Source organism: Morus notabilis, unplaced genomic scaffold, assembly GCF_000414095.1.
Source record: "Morus notabilis unplaced genomic scaffold, ASM41409v2 Scaffold666, whole genome shotgun sequence".
Classification (NCBI taxonomy): Eukaryota; Viridiplantae; Streptophyta; class Magnoliopsida; order Rosales; family Moraceae; genus Morus; species Morus notabilis.
The window spans coordinates 405,381-430,212 of NW_010359376.1; the positions used below are offsets into that span (position 1 = coordinate 405,381).

At 34.0% G+C, this 24,832-nt stretch overlaps 1 protein-coding gene across 1 annotated transcript; it reads right to left on the reverse strand.

Annotated features, from left to right (window-relative positions):
• Window positions 1-6,494: 6,494 nt before the first annotated feature.
• Window positions 6,495-22,940, reverse strand: LOC21402189 (succinate-semialdehyde dehydrogenase, mitochondrial). The gene is made up of 20 exons (XM_024163037.1): window positions 22,625-22,940; window positions 21,813-21,926; window positions 21,041-21,140; window positions 19,595-19,643; window positions 18,721-18,808; window positions 18,534-18,644; window positions 16,845-16,907; window positions 16,629-16,739; window positions 15,108-15,173; window positions 14,949-15,026; window positions 14,043-14,120; window positions 9,876-9,942; window positions 9,494-9,579; window positions 8,933-8,965; window positions 8,814-8,846; window positions 8,448-8,548; window positions 7,846-7,931; window positions 7,631-7,737; window positions 7,459-7,536; window positions 6,495-6,880 (listed from the first exon to the last, which is right to left on the reverse strand). Exons 1-20 carry the CDS (start codon window positions 22,718-22,720, stop codon window positions 6,842-6,844), a joined length of 1,584 nt encoding a protein of 527 aa, XP_024018805.1. The 5' UTR covers window positions 22,721-22,940; the 3' UTR covers window positions 6,495-6,841.
• Between the last annotated feature and the right edge of the window lie 1,892 nt (window positions 22,941-24,832).

Consider the following 24,832-nt stretch of genomic DNA (forward strand, 5'->3'; position numbering starts at 1 on the left):
ATATAGACATATATATACACACACATATATATTTGTATATTTGGTCCCTCTGCATTTCGTAGTACGACCCCTTTTTAGTATAATTATTATGAGCCCTTACCAATGAACCATCATGTTTTAGAACACAAAGACACCCTTTATGTCATTACCAACGAAAAGGTTCCAATCATATATGCTTGAGATGAAAATTTTTATGTTGAAGAGATTATTATGTTTCTTGATGTAGGAGTCATTTCGCAGCCATATATTTTTCAAATTAGTCTAATATGACACCTAGCTACAGAAAATCGTACTATTTTCTAGCTAGTTTCTTCATGCGTTTATTTCCCGCTCTTGTGGCTACATGCATTCAGATAAATTAGTGTTATAGGGTTCACATTTCATCTTCTTTATTTTTTTAAGTAATTAAAAATTTTTGGACTTGTCTATCCTCACATGTTCTTTATTTTTTTTAAGTATCAATTATTTCATGTTCTTTATTTTTTTCTTTATTATTATTATTATTTGAACTGTTGCTTTCATGAAGCTAATTTGTACCCAAGAAATGCGCACTTATGGGTCACGTACGTTACACTCACGGAGTCAATGAAGACCCGATTAAGCCCCACTTAAAATTTTCATTTTAAAAAAAATATATATTTTTTTTCTAACAGAAGTATGTATTGCATTATATTGATATACATATAGCCCCCACAAAAAACTTAAAAGTCAATCTTGTAGCCCCATTAAATTTTTGTTTCAATAACTAGCCTCCAGTGCTAAGCATGCTAAATCCAAGTTCTTCAAGAATAATTAAGCACACTTCAAAATACTCTTTTGTTAAATAGTGCATCTCAACTAGGTTGGTACTGGTCCACTAGAAATTAAAACTCACTACACACCTATAATGCTCCACTCTAATTTATCTAATTTCTTATTTTCCAAATTTAAAAAGGGAGGAAAATAATGCAAAAAATATATATCCTAACAATGAAGCATCACGTCTGAATAGTCAATTAGTAGAGTATTAATAATCAATGTGTTATTTTCAATGAAGGATGTTGTGAAAGCACCGAAAGAAAACAAATATATGGTACCAATTTAGCTTTTGGGGTCTGTGGTTGGTAATATATAAGGAAGTGAACATCAATGCATAAAGGGGATTGCTATTGTGAAGCTTTTGATGACAGGAGTAGGGGACCTAATAAATTGCTTCTAAAGCTTTATTTCTTGCCTCAATTCCTCCCTTATCACTTTTGTGGAATTGAAGATTAATTGTCCTCCATTCAATCAATTCTACTCCCATATCCAAACCATTACAAACAAGAACTCAAATTCTAGGTCAAAGCCAGCTCCCCCTTTTCTTTTTTGTCCTAGATGGTCCTACGGCTCACTATAGAATGATTTGTATTTTTTTTTTTGATATAATAATTACTATAGAATGATATTAATTGCTAATTATGAGATTGTCTAAAAGAAAACACTTCTTAGAAAAAAAAAAAAAAAAAGAAAAGAAAGAGAAGAGAGGAGAGATCAAAGAGATACTAATAAAGCTACTAGTACTATGGCATATATGCATGTGATAATTACCGTTCGAGACATGCATGCATATATATATATATATATATATATATATATATATACGCTTTTTTTTTATTGCATGCTCTTTTTGTATATCGTTTTTGTCTCTCGCTGTTGATGGTTGGCTAAGCTCATTTATTTCTAGTTGATAATTTCATGCACTGTTTTTTCTTATCTCTCGACTTTTTTTTTTCTTATCTCTCGACTTTTTTTTTCTTATCTCTCGACTTTTTTTTTTCTTTTGGGTTTGATTTGGATAAGGTTTTTAATGCATGATGTCCTTGCTCTTTCTCAAAATTTTAATGAGGCATCCTTTTGGTTGTCCACTATCAGAATTAGATCATCTTGGTTTGACAGCCCATGTTCTTATTGTTCTTCATCTGGAGATTGTTTCTTTTGTCTTTTAAATTCTTGATCTCCTGTGTTTTGGGGTCATATTCTCTTTCTATTCTGACTGTTCATTAGGTTTTATAATTGATACTTTTTTTTTAGTGGGTACTAACTTAATTAGGATGTGTTAAGCGATATAAATTTTGATACTTGTTATTTTCACTCAAGAGTAAAAAAAAAAAAAAGTTATTTAATTAATTATTAACAAGAATAAATATATTGTCATATCACTTCTTGGTACATAAAATTTTTAGTAAACAAGTTAGTATTGATAACATTTCTCACTTGGACAACATAAATATTTCAAATAAAGCATTCTTTCATAAAGCTCAAGGAAGTTGTGTCAAACATATTTTTCTTTTTTTTTTTAAAGGTGCAAAGAAGTTAAAAAAATACCTGCTATTCATCTAAATCTATCTTGGGAATAAATGCTTCCTTCTTTGACAATCAAGGGAAGATTCTTCTCCCAAAGATCTTGAACTCTACGAGTCCCACAAATTTCATTTTAATAAGGTTACAGTTCCACATTTAAATTCCTTTTTGGCAATATAATATAGTTAAAACCATCTATATATATCATATGCATGTTTTTGTCCCACTTAGTACGTATGTTTGACCGGGTCCCACTTAACTGTTCAAATCAATCCTATGTGTGCATGCCACGTGGACAGATTAAGCTGTTTAACTTGATCAAGATTTAAATCCAGACGATTAGGACTGTGGAATTGCCTGTCCCCCACCACCTTTGCATGCAAAATCTTTAGTTGCTATTACTTTGGCACCTCTATATATCCAAACTGGCATTAAAAAAAATAATAATAATAAATAAAGCATTTCAATTAGAATTGTAGATTCCTCTTTAGACTACTATTCTATTAATGGCTTTGCCTTTATAATATATTCAAGCAAAGTTGAGGTTTAACTTTTAGTTCATAATAATTTCATAGCCATAAATCAGTGGAAAAGTAAGGTGGCTTAGTGTTAAGGCCATGTTTGCTTGAATTTCAAGCATCTTTTTTGTGTTCCGGGGAATTATTCTCTAAAATGAATATATTCCTTTTTGGAGGTGAATTTGTGGGACCCGACTTTATGCAATTTGAACACTTTACATAGCTTCACCCTTTTCTATCTACTATACTCCATCTCCCAAGGATTTCAGATGCAGCATGCATATATATATACACATATATGTGTATATATATACATACATACATATACATATATTATATATACATATAATATGTGCTGCATGCATGTCATCCCATTATTGTTTTCATTATTTCACATAGAAAATAGTCGATCCATATATATATGTAAGAAGAAAACTTTAGATAAGTACATCATGACAATATGGTTTTCCTTTTTTTCTTTGACAATTAATAATGTGAGAGTGACCATAGATGGGTACATATGATCTTAAAAGTGCATAAAACAAAATTGGGAATATATGAGAATTCCACTATCAAAATCTAACTCGTAAGTTTACACACAACGTAGCAGAAAACTTAAGCGTAAAATTCTTTCTTTTTTAAAACTTAAAAGTAGAGGGATTCAAACTCTATATTTTACGGTGAATTCAAGTGTGAAATTACCTTTTTAATTAGTGAATCCTCTTTCTTTCATAGATGTATGTAGCTTGTGCGTTAAATTTCGTCTCCTTCTTTCATTCTTTTATTTTTGCGTTTAATTATTATTAGCGGACTTCGCAAGTCCGAATATCATAACAAATGGGGTCGGACCATACGAAAATGTGGGGACAACCCTTATTATTTGTGCACCGTGTTTTGGTGTCCCTAGATCTGCTCTAGGAAATAAAAAAAAAATAAAATAAAATAAAATTACTATCAATATTGTGTTGTTCTAACCCATTAAAATTTCGTCAATCATATATTTATATATATATATATATATTGGTTTTTATATCATTTTGAAGTGCATCTGATTGTCTAGAATTGCGTACTATTAATCAATATTTTTTTCCCTAAAACAAAATCCTCTTAAATTCAATGGATTCAAATATTAGCAGGTCATATTTATGCTGTTTTCTTTTCTTTCTTTTTTTCCCTCTCTTTTAATCTATAACCTATTTGTCTCTATCATTAAAGTCGGTGTGTTCTTTGCTCAAAGTGGGTATCCTGGCCTGATCTTTTTTTCCGTCTGTTCTTTTGTTTTTTCCACTTTTATTTTGGGTCTTCTCTAGTCGTGGCGTTTGACAAAATTTTACATCTACCACCTTTTTCATCTTAATTATATCCATCACCTTCCTAGAACCAATCTCACACTACTTGTACTAGTTTTTCTTTTTCTTTTTGCACAGTCGCACTAGTTTTATTTTTTTTTTATTTTTTTTGTAATGAGTAATTTTCCCTATGATTGTGTAACGAGGAGCATATTATGTTTGAAGGTTTTAATGGAAATTATTAATGCTTAATGGAGTCAGAAGAACAATAATGAAATTTATTCGCATCTTGTCAAGAAGATTTAATTTGCATCTTAAAATTCTGATTATTATTCATGTACCCTGCTTGTTGTATGTCAAGGTTGACATTCCTTCATCTTCTTAATCGTCACTGCACTCATATGTAGATTTTTTTTTTTTTTTTTGCTATAATAAGAGAAGTAAGATTTGAAAAAATATCTCATGGATAGGACATTTTTTAAACTATCGTATTTGTGTGTGTGAGATGCATCATTTTTGCATATTTTCATTTTGACATTATTTCAACCAGATTCAATATTTTGAAAATAATCCTACTCTAAGATTAATGAAATTCAGTTTCATTTCTTAAAAAGAAAAAAAATGGATGCACCTCTAAGCATTACCACATGAAATAAAGAGGGGACGGTACAAAATTGTGAAGTACCAGCATAGTTTTTTTTTTTTTTTAACAATTTTGTAGTACGGTATAAAAAAATATTCCATAAAATATAATTATAAACAGTTATATCACGTTAGAATAATACCAGATTAAATAGAGGATAATAATTAACGGAACTTGATGAAAAGTCTGGTGGTTCATAATTGTACTTTACTAATAACAAGTTATTTCATGCTCCACCTAAAATTTTATTTTTTTCAAGTACCACATTAAATTTGGGTTAAAACTAAATCTTTTACTTTTAGATATTTTTTAACTTTTAGTTTGATTTCAAAGAATGAAAAAGAAAAAAAAAAGAACATGAATCGGATATATATATATATATATATATTTGTTTTTGTTTAATCATGAATCTAAGAGTGTTGATAGATGAACATACATGATTCTTTTCTCACTAGATTAATTAGGAGCATTCTTATATATTTTGATCCCCTTAATTATGTTCAGGCCTGTAGCTAGTGTGAATCTCTACTTATTAGATCCATCAATATGGTCAACAATACGGGCTATGAGTCTATTTATCTTCTTCTAGAAAGAAGAGAGGAAAGAACAACGAGCCACCTTTAAATCAATTTGCTTACCAAATTTTTCTGTATAAATTTTGTAGTTTTGTTTTATTTTACCAACTTGATTTGCTCGCGTAACATCCCTACATAATATATTTATGTTGTTTATTTTCCTTTATTTTTCTCTATTTTCTGTGCAGCACACTGATAAAAAGATTTTAAATTGTAACGGTGAAATTAAAATGCATTTTTATCTATTTTATATGGTGTGGATGAGTTTACAACTAATTACTATTATGGTTAATTATATTTTCACCCAATAATGAAATATAGTTGCTGTTTTAAAAATTATTCTTATTTTTATTTTTCACATTTTTTGAGAAATAAAAAATGAAAACGATTCTAAAACGACGTTTGACACAATTAAAGATAAAAAATAAAAATAAAAACGATTTTTTAATTGAATGTAAAATGAAAGAAAAATAAAAAACGACTTTTAATCGTTTTTCATTTTTTATTTTCGTTTTCTCCCCTCTCGAGCAGAAAGAGGGGGAGATTAATAATGTTTTTTTTATATACTGAAAACAATCTCTTGATAAAACTACTAAACACATTTTTAAAAATGATTTCTATTTGAGATTGAAAATATTTTCATTTCTATTTTCTAAAAACAAAATCATTTTGAAACGAGTTCAAAACAAGAAATTTCGAAATAAGTGGTAGGAAAATTGGTAGAAAGTTAAATACTATTGACTACTTTTTTTTTTTCTCCTGTTTTATTCGAAAAATAATTGCTACTCTTAATTTCAAAACAGGGGTCAAAATAAGACTTCTGCTCTACTCTGAGGTACGTTTAAGAACTAATCATATATTTTCACAAAATCAAAAGGGTTAGATTCCCCCTCCCTAACCCTATTTTCCATTTCTTTTTTCTTTTGGTTCACTCATCAAAACAGACAACACACCCTTGAAAGCTCTAAAATACTATGACAGACAAGAATATACTACAAAACCATCCAAAGAAAACAACTCTTTATTTTATTTTCATTAGAATCTTTAAACATTTCAAGTAACTTCCTAACCTCTAATTGAGAATGTTTTCAGGCCGAGCTGGTATGGATGACGTTGCAGAATTATTTTAAGTAGAAACAGCTAAATGTAAAGGCTATAAATAAACTCTTATCATTGACAGAGAGCAGAAGGACCAGCATCACAGGTAAAACACATCCATACCAGCAAGTTTTAGATCAAAACGACGTGTGCTTTTATAAAGCAACAACAAAATAAACACAACAGGAAATTTCATACGATAATCAAACTCTTATCCAAGACCCCGCTTATTAAGATGACACATTGCGAGGACTTGGTTGTCATGCATGCTGCACACCGGAAATCGCATTCCCAACCGCTACCTCTCGAGAGAAGCGGAAACTCGAGTTTTCTCGGATGCTCATGCTCAAACTTAGAGTAAAAGCTTCAATTTGGTGCAATGGAAAACCTTGCACATCAACTACTGTTCATGTTCCCCAAGCATACGTATTTGATCTGGTATGAAAAGCAACTAATTTTACACATCCAGGAGAAAAGCCAAATGCCTAATGTAACTTTCAGAATTAGGGAACTAGTCAAAAATATCCTTGTGTTTTGTTCTTTTTTCCCCCCACATGTTGTACTTAGATATTACAAAAAACCATACGAATTTGAAACTCCTCCAAATCTATCCCCCTAATTGGTCAGATTGAGGAAAATTACTCAATTTTTCAGATTTATCCACACAAAACATTGAGATACAACAAAACATCTCTGTCCAAAAACCATTATATGAGTATGAAATAAACTCTTTTATTCAAAAATATACATGCTTTCTTGATCTCTCAGTGTGTTACCAGCCTGGGGAATGCTTAGTAAGGGAAGATGAGGACAATGACGCAAAACCAATTTTGACAAAGGGGAGGAATTTGAATAAAATTTCAAATTTGAAGGGCTTTTTAGTAATTTCTTGAAATAGGAAGGTATCCCTAATTAAAAAAAAAACAAAAAAAAATATAGGGGAAGCTATTGATAATTTCCCCCGAAATTAAGTTCACTACTACTTTTTCAAGAAAGGATTTAAGTATACTTACTTCCAAATATTCATCCATTCCGTATTTAGAACCTTCTCGTCCAAGCCCCGACTGTTTGACACCTCCAAATGGAGCCACCTACATAGTAATATGATACGAAAACTTAGTGATTGACATTAAAAGAACAAATGAAAAAGCAGTTTGTTAGTGGACGCAATTACATGAAACTCACCTCAGTTGAAATTAGCCCTTCGTTAACACCAACAAGTCCATATTCGAGGGCCTCAGAGACACGCCATGATCGTTGAATATTGTTTGTAAATATGTAAGCAGCTAACCCTGTATATGAGTATCAGACATGGTTCACTTCATTAGACAGAACTTGGTTTTACAGATGCAATAATCTCAATTTTCTGTATAGTTTCTGTTCAGACAGAACAAATATACCTGCTGTGGTGTCATTGGCAATGCGGATGGCATCCTCCTCAGTTTTGAACCGCAAAAGGGGCGCTACAGGTCCAAATACTTCCTCTCTGAACCAAACCAAAATGGCAAGTGTGTAAAGGGTCAGAGAACATAATTTATAGAACCGAAGGAATATGCTGAGTCAAGCACAACTAGACCACAGAATATAATACCAAAAAGCATTCAATAAAAGTAATGCTAGGAAACCAAGTCATAAAAAAGTGGTGGAAAAGCACTCTTTCTCCACGGGAAATAAGCAGAGAAAAATTTGGCAGCAAAAATGCGGAGTAAATTGTGACAAACATTTATAAATCACACATTAGGGCATCGACCTACAAGCTAGTTGGTACATATCCATTACTAAGGATGAAAAGCTCGAAAGATAAAAATGGTGCTAATTTGAAAAAACCTTGACCTCCATTTATAAGTTCATTCAAGGAAAAAGAAAAATAAAATAAAAATAAAAAACACACACATGTTCGGCAATTGATCCGTTTGGGATTGCTTTTAGGAAGGTGCTTTGGCTAGGTTACGAACAGTGAATGCATATGGTAATTGGCATAGCAAAAACTTGAATAAATTACCTTGATATAAGCATGTCATTATTGACATCACTGATAACCGTCGGTTCGTAAAAAGTCATTCCTAGACTGTGCCTTCTCCCTCCAAGTATAACTTTGGCTCCCTACAAGGAACACGATAACAATGAGAAGAAAGTTAAACAACTTGTTAACCAGATAGTACCTTTTGACCAAATGCAAGAAATACAGACAGACGAGTTGTATTTAACTTATGGTTGGGTGTAAATGCTAGGTACTGGGAAATCATACAAATATAAATAAATAGCCACAAGAACAGTTAAAAAAGAAAGAAAGAAAGAAAGGAAAAAAAATAAAAAATAAAAATTACTATACTAGCAACCACATCCAAATGAAATGCCAGAAACTAACCTTTGAGGTAGCATCTTGGATAAAAGATTCTACCTATAATTGAAAATGCCAAAGTGTGAGTCAACAAATAAAGCGATTGGACAGATCAAAGAGAGCAAAATTCAGAAAGCAAAACAAACCTTTTGTACTGCAGCTTCATTTATGAGAGGACCCTGAGAGCAAATTAATTATTTAGGCTAAGAATATAATAATTGATGTTAAATGACTGCCTATTGAAGGACAAAAAAGAACAAGTTATCAACAAAATAAAAAAAAGTATCATAAGCACTACAACTAGTGTAGTTAGAAAAATCATGTCATAAAAGATTGGGTTATTAGGATTTAGGAGTTAGGCGGTACGCCAACACTGATTAAGCTAACTCTTCAAAACGGTCCTGACATGGGCTAGAGCCTAGAAAAAAGATAAATTGGAAAGGCATATGCTCAAACATTGAATGGCAATCATGATACATGTCACTTTTAACTTAAACCTCAACAAAAGAGCCTTCTAAGAAGATCTGCACTTGTAGGGTGATTTTAACTTGAATACCAAGTTAAAGTACCATTTTCCCAAAAGCTTAACACGTAAAAGAGGTGGACCAACATTGATTTTCACATACTAGAAACAATTTGTACAATGTACATAATTTAGATAACTGAAAGGACGACCAAGAAATCTAACACAAAATGCATATGCTTACTTGGGCCACACCATCACTAAAACCATCTCCAACTTGCAGATTTTGGACAGCTTTTGAAAACGCATTAGCAAACTTTTCATAGATACCTGCACAAGAAAGTATGTTAACTTGAAAGAAAAAGAACTAAACTTTAAAAAGATAAACACAATTAGCCTTGAATGAAAACAGAAAAATGAATCAATAAGACAAATTCAAGTCGCGTCCTGATTCTTAATTTTGGTTCTATTTCATTTTGGAGCCAGTTTGAGCCACCAGGGTGTGTTTCTATCTGATTTGGGGCGCTTTTCCTAATTATTGAAAGTATTCGTTTAGCAGAAAAGGGAAAAGAAAGAACTGATTAGAGAAGTTTTTAAACCATATAATAAGCATGAAGCTCATCTACCTTCTTGCACCAGGATCCTGTTTGCACAAACACATGTTTGTCCAGTATTGCGAAATTTTGCTGCAAGCTGCAAAATAATTTAACGGTTCATCACATGATTTACTGAAATACCCCTGAACTAATAATACCAAATGGACAATACTCCTGAAATGAAAAATAAAACCACAAATGCCTTACTTAGAACAAAGGGTCATTTAAAACAAAGATTCCAAGAGCTTGATGAAAATATTTTACTGTTGAACATTTTTTTTTTATAAGAAAAAAGAATTTATTTATAAAACCAATAATAACAGTCAACAATTACACGAAAGGAGGATAAGGTATCCTCACTGCTAGACAAAAATAAAACTTAATACCTAGCAATACAACAAATTAAAAGCCTATCACATCTTTCCAATTCATATCAATCAAAGAGAAAGGAAAACCCTTAAAGGCTTTATCAGTCGACGCCCACAAAGAGACTGTAAACTTTGCTTTCTCAAATAAGTCTGTGATGTCCATCTCCCTTTCATCAAAAATTCTGGAGTTTCTCCCCGGCCATAGAGTCCATAAAACTGACAGCACCAAGCTGTTCCACAGCACTTTACCCAACTTATTCAATTTTAAGCCTGCCAAATCTTCCTTCAAAACCAAACTGCAATGAGCTGAAAAAACCCAGGAAAAACTGAATTCAAATAATAAACTCTGCCAAACCGACCTTGCCACCGGGCAATGTAACAATAGATGGTCTATGGACTCGTCACTACCTCTGCAAAGAACACCCCAAGAAGGGGATAGAAACCTATGGGGGTTTCTCTTATGCACCAAATCACAAGTATTCAATTTCCCAAGTGCAACCAACCAAGCGAAGACTTTAATTCTATGGGGGGACACAAGATCTCCATATGAATTGAAAAGAAAAAGAGAAAAAGAACGACATGAAAAACCCTCAGGATCACACAACCAAATTCTTTGATCAGGCCTAGAAGGCTGAAAAGGGGAAGAATTGATTAATTGAAGAAGAGAATAATCCTATGCTTCCCAACCATTAAGACCTCTTCTAAAACCAAGATTCCAGTTCGGATCCTCGTTCTCAGATTGTGAACGAATTTGTGGGACGAAAGCATTAGGACATGCTGAAATTCTAAATAGACGAGGGAACAAAATTTCTAAAGACTCATTATCACACCACTTGTCTTTCCAAAACAATATTTTAAACCCATTCCCAGCTCTCAAATTTTGTGTTTTGAAGGAAAGAAACCAGCCCCTGAGAGATGAATTTCCATGGATTCCTAAATGATCCCCTAGTCACTAGGTTCGAATCCCAACCATTCGGTTTCAGCCCATATTTACTCCTGAAAACTTTAGCCCACAAACAATTTTGTTCCAAAGGGAATCTCTAAAGCCATTTCCCTAACAAAGCTAAATTCTTCTTCTTCAAATTCCCAATCCCTAGACCACCCTTCTCCTTACTTCTTGGCTCTTGGCACAACATCCCAAGCCATCATCATTCTTTCCAAAACAACCACCACCGTCATTCTTTCCAAAACATCCACCACCGAACCAGGCATCCTTGTCGTATATTAAAAAGAGGAATTATATTCATCAATCTAAATATTACAGCAGATGTAAGCAATATATACAACAACCCAATAAACCCAAAAACCTATTAATTCTACTTCTCATCGTTCTCTCCCGAAAGTTGGACCAAATAAATTGAGAGTTTGATAACAATAAAATGATCTAAATTCCTCATACTTACGGTGCTCCTTGACTCCAATGATAGTTCCCAATAAACCTAGCCACATTAAAATCCTCCTCCCCTCCCCCCGAACACACACTTCCCAATTTGGCACCTCATCATCTTCTCCATTGATGTTTGCAAATCTTCTAAGAATCATGCCTCCAATATAGCATCCTTGAGTCTTTTCATTATTTTTTACGTTGACGAGGCCGAGATGTATTCTATTCCCTGGACATGGAACTTCCAGCATCGGATGCATGAGACCCTCCTAAGGACCTTTCATTTTTAACTTTGTGTACTGTAGAAAAGTCTGATTCAATGCTTCTCGAGCAATTTCCAGAAGTCCTCCGCAAGAACCTCCAACAATCTTGAGACAATGGACGTTCCAGAGATTAAAATTGAAATTGTTCGACCGTTAATTTTCAGAGGACCATTACCTGTTCCACAATGCAAAATGAGATCCTCAGTTGTTGCATATTGGCTATGTCTTAAATTATTTGGTCATAATCGTCTCCTTCGACAACATATATCTAAGATGAGTGTGACAGAAATACGTACGTTAAGATGGATGAGTGGCCATATGAGAATGGATCGCATAAGGACTGAAGTTATTCGTAGTAAAGTAGGTGTAGCACCAATAAAAGATAAGGTGCGCGAAGGCCGCTTGAGGTGGTTCGGGCATGTCCAACGTAGACCGCTAGAAGCACCGGTTCGTGCTTGGGAGGACATTCTTATACCTAATACTAGGAGAGGGAGGGGTAGACCAAGAATTACGTGGACCGGTTCGTGCTTGGGAGGACATTTTTATTGCTAAAGTAGTGATTCTTGATTTCTACAGTTTGGTCCTTTTTCCCTTTGGTCTCTGCGTCAAAATTAAGAGAAGGCATACGAGGTTGATTATTGCCCGAATTTTGTTGGAATCCCCATGAAAAATCTGCCCCACTATAAATCCTCTTCTCTTGGCCACAAAAGCATCCCTTCTCCTGTTGTTTGATGTTTGGCTTCCATATATGTTTTAGAATGGACGGGCTCATAATTACAGGCCCAAACCTTCCTAGGGTTTTTGGAATTAGAAGAACTAGGACAATCATAAAGCCTTGTCTCGCTCGCTAGGCTTTATTGCCCTAGTTAGTTCCGAATGGGCTCTACAGTTTCTATAACTTTTAGTCTGAGGCACATTCTCATAGACTGATCCATTGTCGACCCAATAGCTTTCCACCGACCGTTCCACTCCCGATTCCTCCCCCTCATCCTCCCACCAATTTAACACGTTGTATCTATTGCTAGTCACCTTCCTCTTATATGGAGAACCATCACATGACTTCTCCATCGGTATTTGAACCGCCAAATCTTCGGTATCGCACTCAAAATAAGATTATTCTATCAAAGCGCGACCCTTATCATTCTCCCATTTCCCGATTGTCCTCGATTATGATCTTTTCTAGTGTTCCTCCACGTGTTTGGAACCCGTTGGCCTCTTCCTTTGAATTTTCCATGTCATCATCTTCTCCCTCAGATTCGGCAGGCGCCCATGACCAAGCACCTTTGTAACTTTCTAAGATTTGAGGTTTCAAGCTTGCGTTCAAATTAAAGATGCTTATCCGAACAGTTTTACCCCAACATAGTATATCCATGGTCACCGAAATAAATCCGTTAGCCCACAGTATGTCCATGGTCGATAAACTGTAAACCTTACCTTTTTTTTAAAAGAAAAACTCCTTTTATTTATTAGTGAATCAAACACAAAGTATAGAGGACAGCATATCCTCAGACAACAATTTATAAAAAATAAAAATAAAAAAACAAAACAAAACAAAAACAAACAAAAAAAACAAAACAAAAACAAAACAAAACAAAACAAAAAACAAAAAAAAACAAATGGACAGATAAACTAAAGAAAATTTCAAAGTAAAACTTTTGAATAATTTATTCGTTGACGCCTACAAGGAAGCTGAGAAGTTCGCCTTCTCATAATTGTTAACTTTACTAACTAACAATAGCTGTCTTTTAAATAAACAAGTTAACAATATTGGAATGATAACCAAGTTATCTGAATTAATGCAGTATTAACTTGGCTCCAAAATCAACCTTCCACGGAGCAATTAAAGCCTTGTTCTTTTCACAACTCAAGTTCTATTGTTACGGTGTTTTCTCTCACAAAAATTCAAATTAAACCTTTTGCTAGTATTTTTCTCTCTTAACTTGAGTTGTGAAACAAACATATCCTAATACTAATCAAATGATCAACCAAAAAGGAGAGGGGAAAAAAAACTGCAGATAATAAGAATAATAATGATGATGATGACAATGATGATGATAATAATAATAATAATAATAACAACAACAACAACAACAACACCAGTAATAATAATAATAAAAGAGAAGGGAGTGTAAAAGCTGGAGGGAACAAAATGCAACATATTTAAACAAAGACTTTAACTTACTGCTCCTTTTACTGCCACGTCCACATCTGCATCGTCAAAAACTATGCAAGGTGCATTGCCACCAAGTTCCAGAGACACCTAAAAAAATTCGAGAAACAAAGGGTATTAACTACTTTTTTTTTCTTGACAACAGGAAACTTCATTGATCAAAAAAGAGTACAAAAGTTTCAGGATGGATGAGAAATCCATCTAAAGCAGAAATAAAAAGTCTAAAACAATATAAAAATACAAAGCTCAGCTAAAGAAAACTACAAAACAGAACTGAAAATACGTTGAATCCTTAGGTTTTTGGGATCTGTTTACATATATATCTGTGTGTGTGTGTGTGTGTGTATTAAGAAATGAGAATTTCATTTTCTTATTACACACACACGAAGACAACAATAAGTGAAAGGAGAATGAGGTATCTCCCATAATCCAGATCAGAAGGGATATCAAAACAAAAAGAACCATTTGAAAAACATTCTTCCAACTTAAAGATTCCGCCAAAAAAAAAAGAAAAGAAAAGAGAGAGAGAGAGAGAGAGGAGGAGAAGAAGAAGTCTGAAAAATACCCTCATAAAAGTATAACTATTTTACTCCAAACAAAAGAGATGATAAAGCCAAAAAATGTAAACATCAACAACCGATCTTCTGCTAAGACCATAGTATAACCATTGGCTTTCTGGGCCAAAACAGAAAGATATCTTAGCGGAAAAACCTATTGAAACCTGTTTCATAAAAAACCAACTCCAGCCTATGACAATGACATATGACCGCATTTTTCCTCTTCATGTGGGGCTTTCTCTTTCATGCCAAAAAGAGTCTTGCTCCAAGGAGAATTAGCCATTTCCCTAATATAGCCAAATCAACGATTTCTAAAGCTTCATTACTCTAGATGTTTATTAACAGTACGCCCTTGGCTTACCTTTTTAACAGTCCCAGCGGCACCTGCCATTAATTTTTTTCCAACTGCAGTTGAGCCTGTGAAGGTGATCTTCCTTACCTGATTGGATGAACAAACAAGAACACAAATAAGCAACCGCAGCATGAAAAGAGGATGGGCTATGCACGAAGGGTACCAAACCTGTGGACTTGCAAGCAAAGCATTCCCGATATCAGGAGCATTTCCCATAACAACATTGACAACGCCCTGTGTCATAAAACAGAAAGCCGAGGAATCAAATTTCATTATCTAAAACACAATATTATAAAGAAATTATCAAAAAAATAAATAAAGATCAATGTTCTTCAGGCAAGAAGACAGTCTATTTTTTCTTGGATCAAGAAACACAGCCACCAACAAATACGAGAACAGAATTAGAAGTCCTTAAGGAGCATGACATGTATTAATATTTATACATCAGCTATGAGTCATCAAATATATATACACATTATTAATGTATAACAAGAGCACACAAAATACTTGAAGAAACAAAGTTACTAAATTATTGACATAACAATATTCTACTTCTGCGGTGCCATCCGTACACGAACTAAATCTGAGATAATGTGCATCATAGAATATCCTCCCTCCTTTTCTTTCAAAGGCTAAAAGGAAGGAAAGAATGCAAAAAAACAAATGCAGGACAAAGAGAAGAAAAGGAAAAATAAAAGACATACAACCAATTGGAATTCTCTTTTCTTAAAAATCTACTCAAATCTGGATAACGTATCCGAAGTCCATTATTCAAGTGTCACTTGTTGATTTTTTTTGATAAAATGAAGATGAAGTTTCCAATGTTTGAACCTTCTAACTTTATTTGGATATCTAGTGTTCCCCATCAAATAAAGGTTTTCACTTGGCTGGTTTTTCTTAGAAAATTAAATACTTGTGACAGGGTACAAAGGAAGAAAGCTCAGTTGGTTGTCTCTCCCTCCTGATGTGTCTAGTGTAAAGGGGATTGAGGAAACTATTTATCATATTTTCTTTCACAGTTGCACTGTAAGGTGGCTAGAAGGTAATGGGAGAAGTTGTTGCAGGAAGCGGGTTTTGTGTGGGCTTTCCCTGCTCATTCTAATTCATTTATGATGGAAAACACTACGGACTTTGGGTCTAATAAAATGGCAAAAGTACCTAGGAAATGCACAATGATCTCAATGTTTAGAAGGATCAGCATGGAAAGTAATTCAAGGATATTCAAAGATAAAGAAAGGGAAGTCCCAAATTTCTTTGAGAAAGCTAAGTTTTCAGCCGCCTTATGGACTTCTACAGACAGAGCCTTCAAAGACTCCATTTTACTTATTGTTCATAGTTGGAGGGATGTGATAGGTCATTAAATTGGTGTTTTCTCCGTGTGTCATAGCTCTTTCTAGATGTGTTCCCTTGCTTGGACTAAGGACTTTATTCACTATCACAAACCTTAGCTGTTGGAGCTTCTTACATGTGCATTTGCTTCTAATTGATTGACCAGAAAAAAATGTGATTACAAACATTTTCAGAGAAGAACCCTTTAAGCTAGTAGTACTATAATATAACTCTCAAGTCCCAACAATGACGATAACAGACAAAAGATTACTAGCATAATGTAGAAACCTCTTCAGAAAGGACTATTTCAATTTAAACAACAAGGCCAAAAACCAATTAGCATGTTTGTGATGAAATTACCGGCGGTATTCCAGCTTGAAGAGAGAGCTCAGCTGCTGCTAAGGCTGTAAGGGGTGTTAATTCAGATGGTTTTATGACCACGGTACAGCCACAAGCAAGAGCTGGACCAACCTATCAAAGTGAGAAAGAGAACATCAATTTGAAAACAAAGGTCATGCACTGAAAACTCATGCTTTATTTATGAAAAATCTACATTTTAATACATCATATTCAAACCTTTCGAGTAATCATTGCCAGCGGAAAATTCCATGGTGTAATTGCACCGACGACACCTACAGGCTGCAAAACAGGAATAGTCATGACCTCACCTTACAAGTGGGAGGTCTTGGGTTCGAGTCCCCTTGGGGTACCTCCCTCAGTTTGTCCCGGTGTGTTTGGATAGAAGAGTTTACACACACCCTTAGAGTTAGAGATTAGTCAGGTGCTCAAAGGGGTCAAGATACCCTAGGTTATTAAAAAAAAGAAAATGATAACTCCACCAGAAGGGCAGTCAACAAAACACATTCAGTTGTCGTTAACTAGTAATGACGATCATTTCTTGTATGGAGACTTGCAAAGAATGCAGGGACTAATAAAGAAATAGCTAATATCACGTTCATTCTTTTGAAGCAAATGAAATTTTCAATGTGATCTGTTCCACAAGAGTTCATTTCAACTCTGGGTGCTTGCACTTAACCGAAAACATCAAAGGCAAAGGAGACAAAGTTAACCCGGTAAAGAAGATTTTCTAGCCTTTTGAGTAGACCAATTTCTACTTTTCATTCTTCTCTTTCTAACTTGCTAGTTGGAAGCACGTGTTAGGCATGTTTGTATTCAGTTTGTTGAATTTTTTGGAGGCATCAATATAAAATTTTTTAGATTTTATTTTTGTATTAATTTATTATTCTCTCAAGAGTTTTTAGTAGATTTTGTAGTCAATTAATAAGAAAATAAACTCTAAGGAGAAAAAAAACTAAAGGTTCATTAACTATTCTCACCTAAAATTAATGACAAAAAAAAAACTTTTTTTTTTTTTTAGAAGAAAACTCTCTAGATAGATGAATCAAATACAAGGGAAAACAGGATAAGGAATCCTCTGGAAGGCCAAAAAAGAAAAACAAAACATCTAGAAAGAGCTATCACACAGAAAAAAATACCAATCTGGTAAAAATTATAGTTGTTTCTAACCTTTATAAAAATTGAATCAATAAATGGAAGTGCATATATATTTCACTTAACAAACAACTTAAAAGAAGTTAATACGAAAAAACCAGAAAGGACTAGAAGTCCTTAGAAACAACAGACAAAGCTAGCGAGGAACAAAGAAAATAAAGTGTTAGCACCTAGCTCAAAACAGCCGCAAGAAGAAATGAACGCGAGAGAGAGAGAGAGAGAGTACTTCGCTCCAGTCTTGTTGAGCAATCAATTTGAAATTTGAAATCTATATATTTTCCCAAGCTGGCAATCACCTTCGTAGCAATTATAATTTTCTTCATACGTGGCCATATTTCTTCGACTATTATTGTGATCCTTGTTTTCTTCTCTTACTTTATGTTTCCATGTTCCAGCGCTACTCTTTTTTAGAGGGCAAAAAAAAATCAATCTAAATCAATCATACTGATTCATATCTATCCCGCAACTTTGACATGAATATTGATGACATATTTGAAACCTCAGCCTTCAAATAGTTTGGTAGAACATCAGGACCAGTACCCAACACAGTAAAATATAAGCTATTCTAGGACAACTCGACTCTGCAAACAATGTCATACATCCATATGGCAATTTCTTTTTTTTTTTTTATGTATACGTTTCTTCTGCACGCATACATACATTGCTTAGCAAATAACTGTTGATGAGTAAGTAAACTTGCACTTATTGATTATTAGAGAGTTCAAACGTCAAAAATATACAATATCAAAATACCTGCTTCAAAACAAATAGCCGCCTATCAGCAAGAGCTGGTGGAATTATATCACCATATATACGTTTTGCCTCCTCAGAAAAGAACTCAAGGAAACCAGCTCCGTAGCTGATCTGGAAGATAGAGTATGTGAATATCACGTGATATTTAAGATACTCTATATTTTAATTCAATACTTTAGATGGATACCTCACCCAAGGCTTCTTTTAAAGGCTTTCCTTGCTCCAAGGTTATGAGTTGTCCAAGCTCTTCCTTATGGGCAACTAGTAGATCGTACCTTGAAACAAGGGACAGGATAAAAATATGGTGAGATTGTGAAACTTCTCGACATCCGAATGCAACAATGTTGAGATTTTCTTTAACCATTATACGAATACAAATAAAAAACTATACACTGTCTAATTTTAAAAAGCAAATCGACAGTTCTGACTTTTCCTTGTAATTCCCAAGTGCAAACAGAGCAAGAAAGAAGTTTGCACTTTAAGAAAGAAGGAATAGATAGTATTGTAGCAGAAAACTATGAGACACTTACTATCTTCTATCAAATGTTTCAATTGCCAAGAAAAGAGGTATCATTATATAGGAAACAACTACAAGCCGCCTTTCATGTCTTTTAATCAGAAAAGAAAAAAAAAAACCGAACAACATAAGATAATTTTTATCCACCAAATATCTATGACGAAATTAATATCCAAATATTAAACCAATTACAATAGTTAAATATAGGACCCAAACCGAACAAGTTTTGGGCCCAACAAGGAGACCATGCAATAAGGCCTTGTTCATTTCATGACTCAAGTCATATTGCTACAGTGTTTTCTCTCCTATAAATTCAAATTCAACTTTTTTGTTATAGTGTTTTTCTCTCACATACACAACCCAAGTCATGACTTGAGTTGTGCACACCCAAAAAGTATCGACTTCAAAAGTCAAAGACTGATCACAGTTGCTTCGGTATATTGTTGTCAATCTTTAGAGCTACAAATGTTAAAGCATTTACAATGTCAAAGAAAATGAATGAATTAGTAACATAGGATACAAAATTGTGGACCTGCAACCATACCATTTCCTCAGAGATTTGCTCCTCTCGGTAGCAGTAAGTTTGCTCCAAGCTACAAGAAATAAATATTGAAATGAATAAACAAATATTACAAGATCATTCTTAATTAAACAAAAGAAGAATTTTGTTCACAAAATAAATCAAAGATCTGATTCAAAGTTTAAATTATTATTCTAATGAATTGGTGACATTGCTTAAAAGTTCCTTACCATTTAGCTCACATTGGCAATTCCAAAAGTATGAGAAAAATACATTCTTTTAGGTCAATATATTCCCATTTCATTTTTTTAGCAAGAAAAAGCCATACTGCGTAACAAACTAATTTCACTTCAAGGAAATAGATATCATTCAAGAACCTAACTTGTATTTGAGCTCTATGAAGTGTACAGTAGAATGATAACTTGTCAAATTGGATTATTAGTTAGTGATAGAGATTTATACTACTTGGAAATCTTAATTTTCTAACAAAGTTAAGATTGCCTATCCAATAAATAGGATTCAGAAATTTTAACATTTCAAGATTTCAATGGTATAAAATATCAGATTTATTCTGTCCATTGATTTTCTCTCCCTTCCCCTGATTCTTACATTCTTCTAACATTTCTTCTCTTGTTTATCTCTATTCCACTATCTACATTCGTGCGCCCCTCTTGCCCCTGCATCACATTGCCACTCTTGATCTCTCATACAATGGTTCAATACCAAGAATTAAATGACCACATAATAAAAGAGAATGACTGGGGTGAAAACATTTCTAATCTATGTGACGTTTGGTTTGAAGGTTCAAACTAGGGTTGTTTGAACCGTGTGGGTTTTGAATTGTGGGATTTGAACTTGGAGTTCAAACTGTGAGTCTTTGGGCTTGAACCATGTGTGCTTTGAACCCCAGCCAAAACCACAGGGAGAGTTGGTTTTTATTTTTTAGGCTTAAGCAGAGTTAAATCATCACATCAGGAATCAAACCTTGATTTTTTTTTCTTTTTAAACCAAACATTGGTTCTGTAGGGTTGAGTTCAAACCACTTTTTACTTTTTATAAACAAACACTGGTTTGAACCTAAACTAGGGTCAGGTTCAAACCATGAGAATTCTCAAACCAAACATACCCTAGTTTTTTTGTTTTATCTTTTAGGTTAGAGGTACACACATTACAGCACTTTGTACAGAACTAGAGTCATCCTATACCTAATACTACAACACATTGCTAATAAAAGAAATTGTAGACTTGTAGTATACACTTTGACTCAACTTAAAAATTGTGAGAAGTGAAGGTCTTATGGGTAAACAAATTAAATTACCCTTGATAGTTTTTTGAGTAATCTGAAAGAATCTGTGAGTATCCTAGCCTTGTGGACAATAGATTGAGATGAGCATCAATTTTCTTTAGACATGACATGCGAAAGCAGGACAATGGTGTAATGACTGTGTTAATCAATAAAAAGTCCCTTACAATTATATGCATTGTATGCCGAAGATATTGCATCATTTGTTTCCTTCTGGCCCATGCACGAAACATCTGCTATAACTTCACCGGTTGCTGGATTGCGAACCTGCCATTGCCCATGAAAAGACACAGGAATTATGTTTGGAACAAATTAAAACAAAACAAAACAAAAAAAACCTGAGACCCAAAGTGGCATGCAGAGAGACAGAATGGTGAAGGAAACAAAAAGGAAAAGATCAAGCTTTTGTAAATCTATAGTGGATGATTTGGATAAATCCGTTGATTTACTACACATTAAATAATGGATTTCCCTAGGGGGAGATGGAGATGGGACACGAATCGACTGGAGAAGGCTAATGATTTACACGGTAAATAATTGATTTACCATATAAATTAATTTTAAAAAAGCAGTGAATAATAGACTTATGGCCAATTTCCTCAATCCAGAAGAGCTGGCCTTTTATTTTCAGCTACCAATTGCCATTGTAAATATTGCAACAAATCAAAATCAAAATAGCAGATGAGAAGATGACGGACACTAATCAAAATCCTAAACAAGAAAGCAAACAAGCATACAGCAATGACGAAAACTGCATAAGATATAGCTAAGATGGACTTAAACAAATTACAATAGTAACAACAAACAATAACTTAGAAAACCTTTCATATTAACAATTTCAGTGTCTAAAAACAAGTAATAATTAGGCAATTAAGATAAAGAAAAACCATGAAGTAGCCCATCGGGCTCAAAGAAAGTCAAAAAACATATCTGCCAGACCTCTATAGTTTTCCCATCATATGCGTCTGTCCATTTCCCACCAATAAGGCCTTGGGTACGTAAAAGACCAGAACTTTTTAGCTGAGAAGCAACACTCTTGGCGTCCATTGTTATCTGCCACGCAATCCCACATTCACTTGTTAATGAATCCATGCCTGCAACATTATACATATACACACACGCATATATATACAAGATGAATAACAAGATTTGGGCAACGAACCCCACTGCCAAGAGATAGCTCAAGCGCATACTCATTTTGCATAGAAATTAACCATACTTAACTTTTGTATGCGTACATATATCTATAAATACATGTATATCACCTTTTCCTAAAATAATATGAGCATCTAAGCTTGTATCCAATTACGACTAATAATTATATGCAATTAAGATCATAACGAGAACATTTCAGACAAAATGGAGATGAAGACGATGGTAGTTTTAGGATCTTGGACTAATAAGCTAAACAAAAACAAAGCACGGACACTTTTATAGAATTCTTGAAAATTGCGATGTTCAACATCAAATTTCACTTGCTAAAAAAAGAGATTGCTTTTGCACTCAAGAAATTCGTATACATACACTAGCATTTAATCATCAAATATCGATACCAAGAAAAATTCAGATGAAGCACAGTTTATTACACAAATAAAATTTCAAAAATTCACATATATCGATCAGAGAAGAGGCGATTACTTGCCAGAGTTGTTGTTGTTGAAATCGGAGAGAGTTTTAGAGTGATATATTATATGTATATATGTATATACGTATGTATATGTATATATATAATATATAATATATAGTGATACCTGGCGAGTGAAGAGAGCAGAGCAGTGGATAAAAGGGAAGGAAGAAGCGGAGTTGAAGGATCGAAGAGACACGCCTAGTGCCGCTGCTAACGTCATCTTCTTCTTCTTCTTCTTAACTTCAAATCAAAACAAAACAAAACAAAAACACTTGTAAAAGAAGCCCTAATAATCTAATCTTTAGTATTCTTCCTCCTCCTCTTCTTCTTCTCGTAATACTATAATTATTATTAGTTGAGAAATTTTAAAAAGATCAAATGACACTCTTCTTCTTCACTCGCTCCTTCATTCAAATACCACCCACTCACTAATCCGCCATTCATACTCAACTGTTTTCCCAATTTCTTCCCCTTTTTCTCGGGGGAATTTTTCCTGAATTTGACCTGAAATGCCTAAAATACCCTAAAATTAAATAATAATAATAAAAGAGTAAAAACAAAGGAACAAAAAACAAAAAAAAATATCTCTCTTTAGAATTCGTTCTAAAATAATTTTATTTTTTATATAAAAATAAAAATAAAAATATTTTTAATCTCAGACAGAAATTATTGACATAAATTATTTTTAAAAATGCGTTTAGTAGTTTTATCGATAGATTATTTTTAGTATAAAAAACTCATTAATGTATCTCTCTCTGCTCGAGAGAGGAGAAAACGAAAACAAAAAATAAAAAATGACTACCTGTTTGTTTTCATTTTCGAAAACATTTTTCACGTTTTCTGAGGATAAAAAATTGAAACCGGTAGAAAGAAAGTGTTTGGCCCAACACTTTACCAAAATTGAAAACAAAAACGTTTTTGTATTTTTCCCAAAAACTATCACTTTTCTGAAAACGAATTAAACTCGTTTTCATTTTCTCTATTTCCATTTTCTCTCTTCTTCGTTTTCTGCCCTTTACCGGTCTCGACGCAGTACTTCAGGCGATCAGCTCCGTTCTCTTCTCGCCTGATCAACTCTGTTCTCTTCTCGCCCGATTTGCTCCGTTCTCCTCTCGCCCGATCAGCTCTGTTCTCCTCTCACCCCGATCAGCTCCGTTCTCTTCTCGCCCGATCAGCTATGTTCTTTTCTCACCCGATCTACTCCGTTCTCCTCTCACCCGATCAGCTCCGTTATCGTCTCGTCCGATCAGCTTCGTTCTCTTCTCGCCCGATCAGCTTCGTTCTCTTCTCGCCCGATCTGCTCTATGCTCTTCTCACCCAATCTGCTCCGGTCTCTCTTCTCTGATATGGGTTTTTAGTTAGAGTTTGAAGAGATCTTCGATTCTCTGCGCCGCCCGTACTCCCCCAAATCAACCGACTCTGCGCCGCCCCAACTCCCCCAAATCAGCCAAGGTATGCCCCTAATCTGGTTATTGTCACTTTAGGTTGGTATTTTTTATGATTTACTGATAATTTGCTAAGTATATGAGGTTGGATGGTTTTTAGTGGTTCAGGTTGTATGTCGAGACATCTGTTTAGGTTGGAGTATTGCTTATGGTTTTTAGTGATTTTTAGAGGTTCTGATTTGCTTATGTTTAGGTTGTGTGCCGGTTGGGTGTTTTTTTCTTCATTTTGCTGATATGTGTGTATTCTGGGGTTTATGTGTGTGATATGTTTATATGAGCATTGCCGGTTGGGTGGTTATTGTTATCACTGATGGTTGGATGAAATAGTGGCCATTGTATGAGGTTGATACTTAGGTTGGAGTATTGCTGAATGGAACTTTGCTTATGTTTAGGTTTAAGGCCGGTTGGGTGTTTTTTTTTTTATTTTGCTAATATGTGTGTGTTCTAGGGTTTATATTATATTAACTATATTAATTTGAGCATAAGGCCCGTGAAATGCCTTGCGTTGAAATAGTTGCAGACATACTAGATCATATGTGAATAAATTTGTGTATATAGTATTGCATATATATATATATATATAATGTATCATCTTTCTTTACATTCTGTCTGCTTGATCAAATAGAAGCATATGAGATATTCGCATACACACACAAACAGAGGCCTTGTGTTCTGGTGTTCTGGTTTTTTTATGTTTATGCTACGTGTTGTGGTTTATGTGGGATTGAGGAGTGTGTTCTAGGATTTTTATGTGTGTTTTGGGGTATATTTCTCTATTTCTATTTGGTTTTGGATCCAAAATTATTGTTTATGCTAGTGGTGACATTCATGAGTATTTTTTATAGGCATGAGTTAACGATGTATGCTGAATGTTTGAAATATGTGTG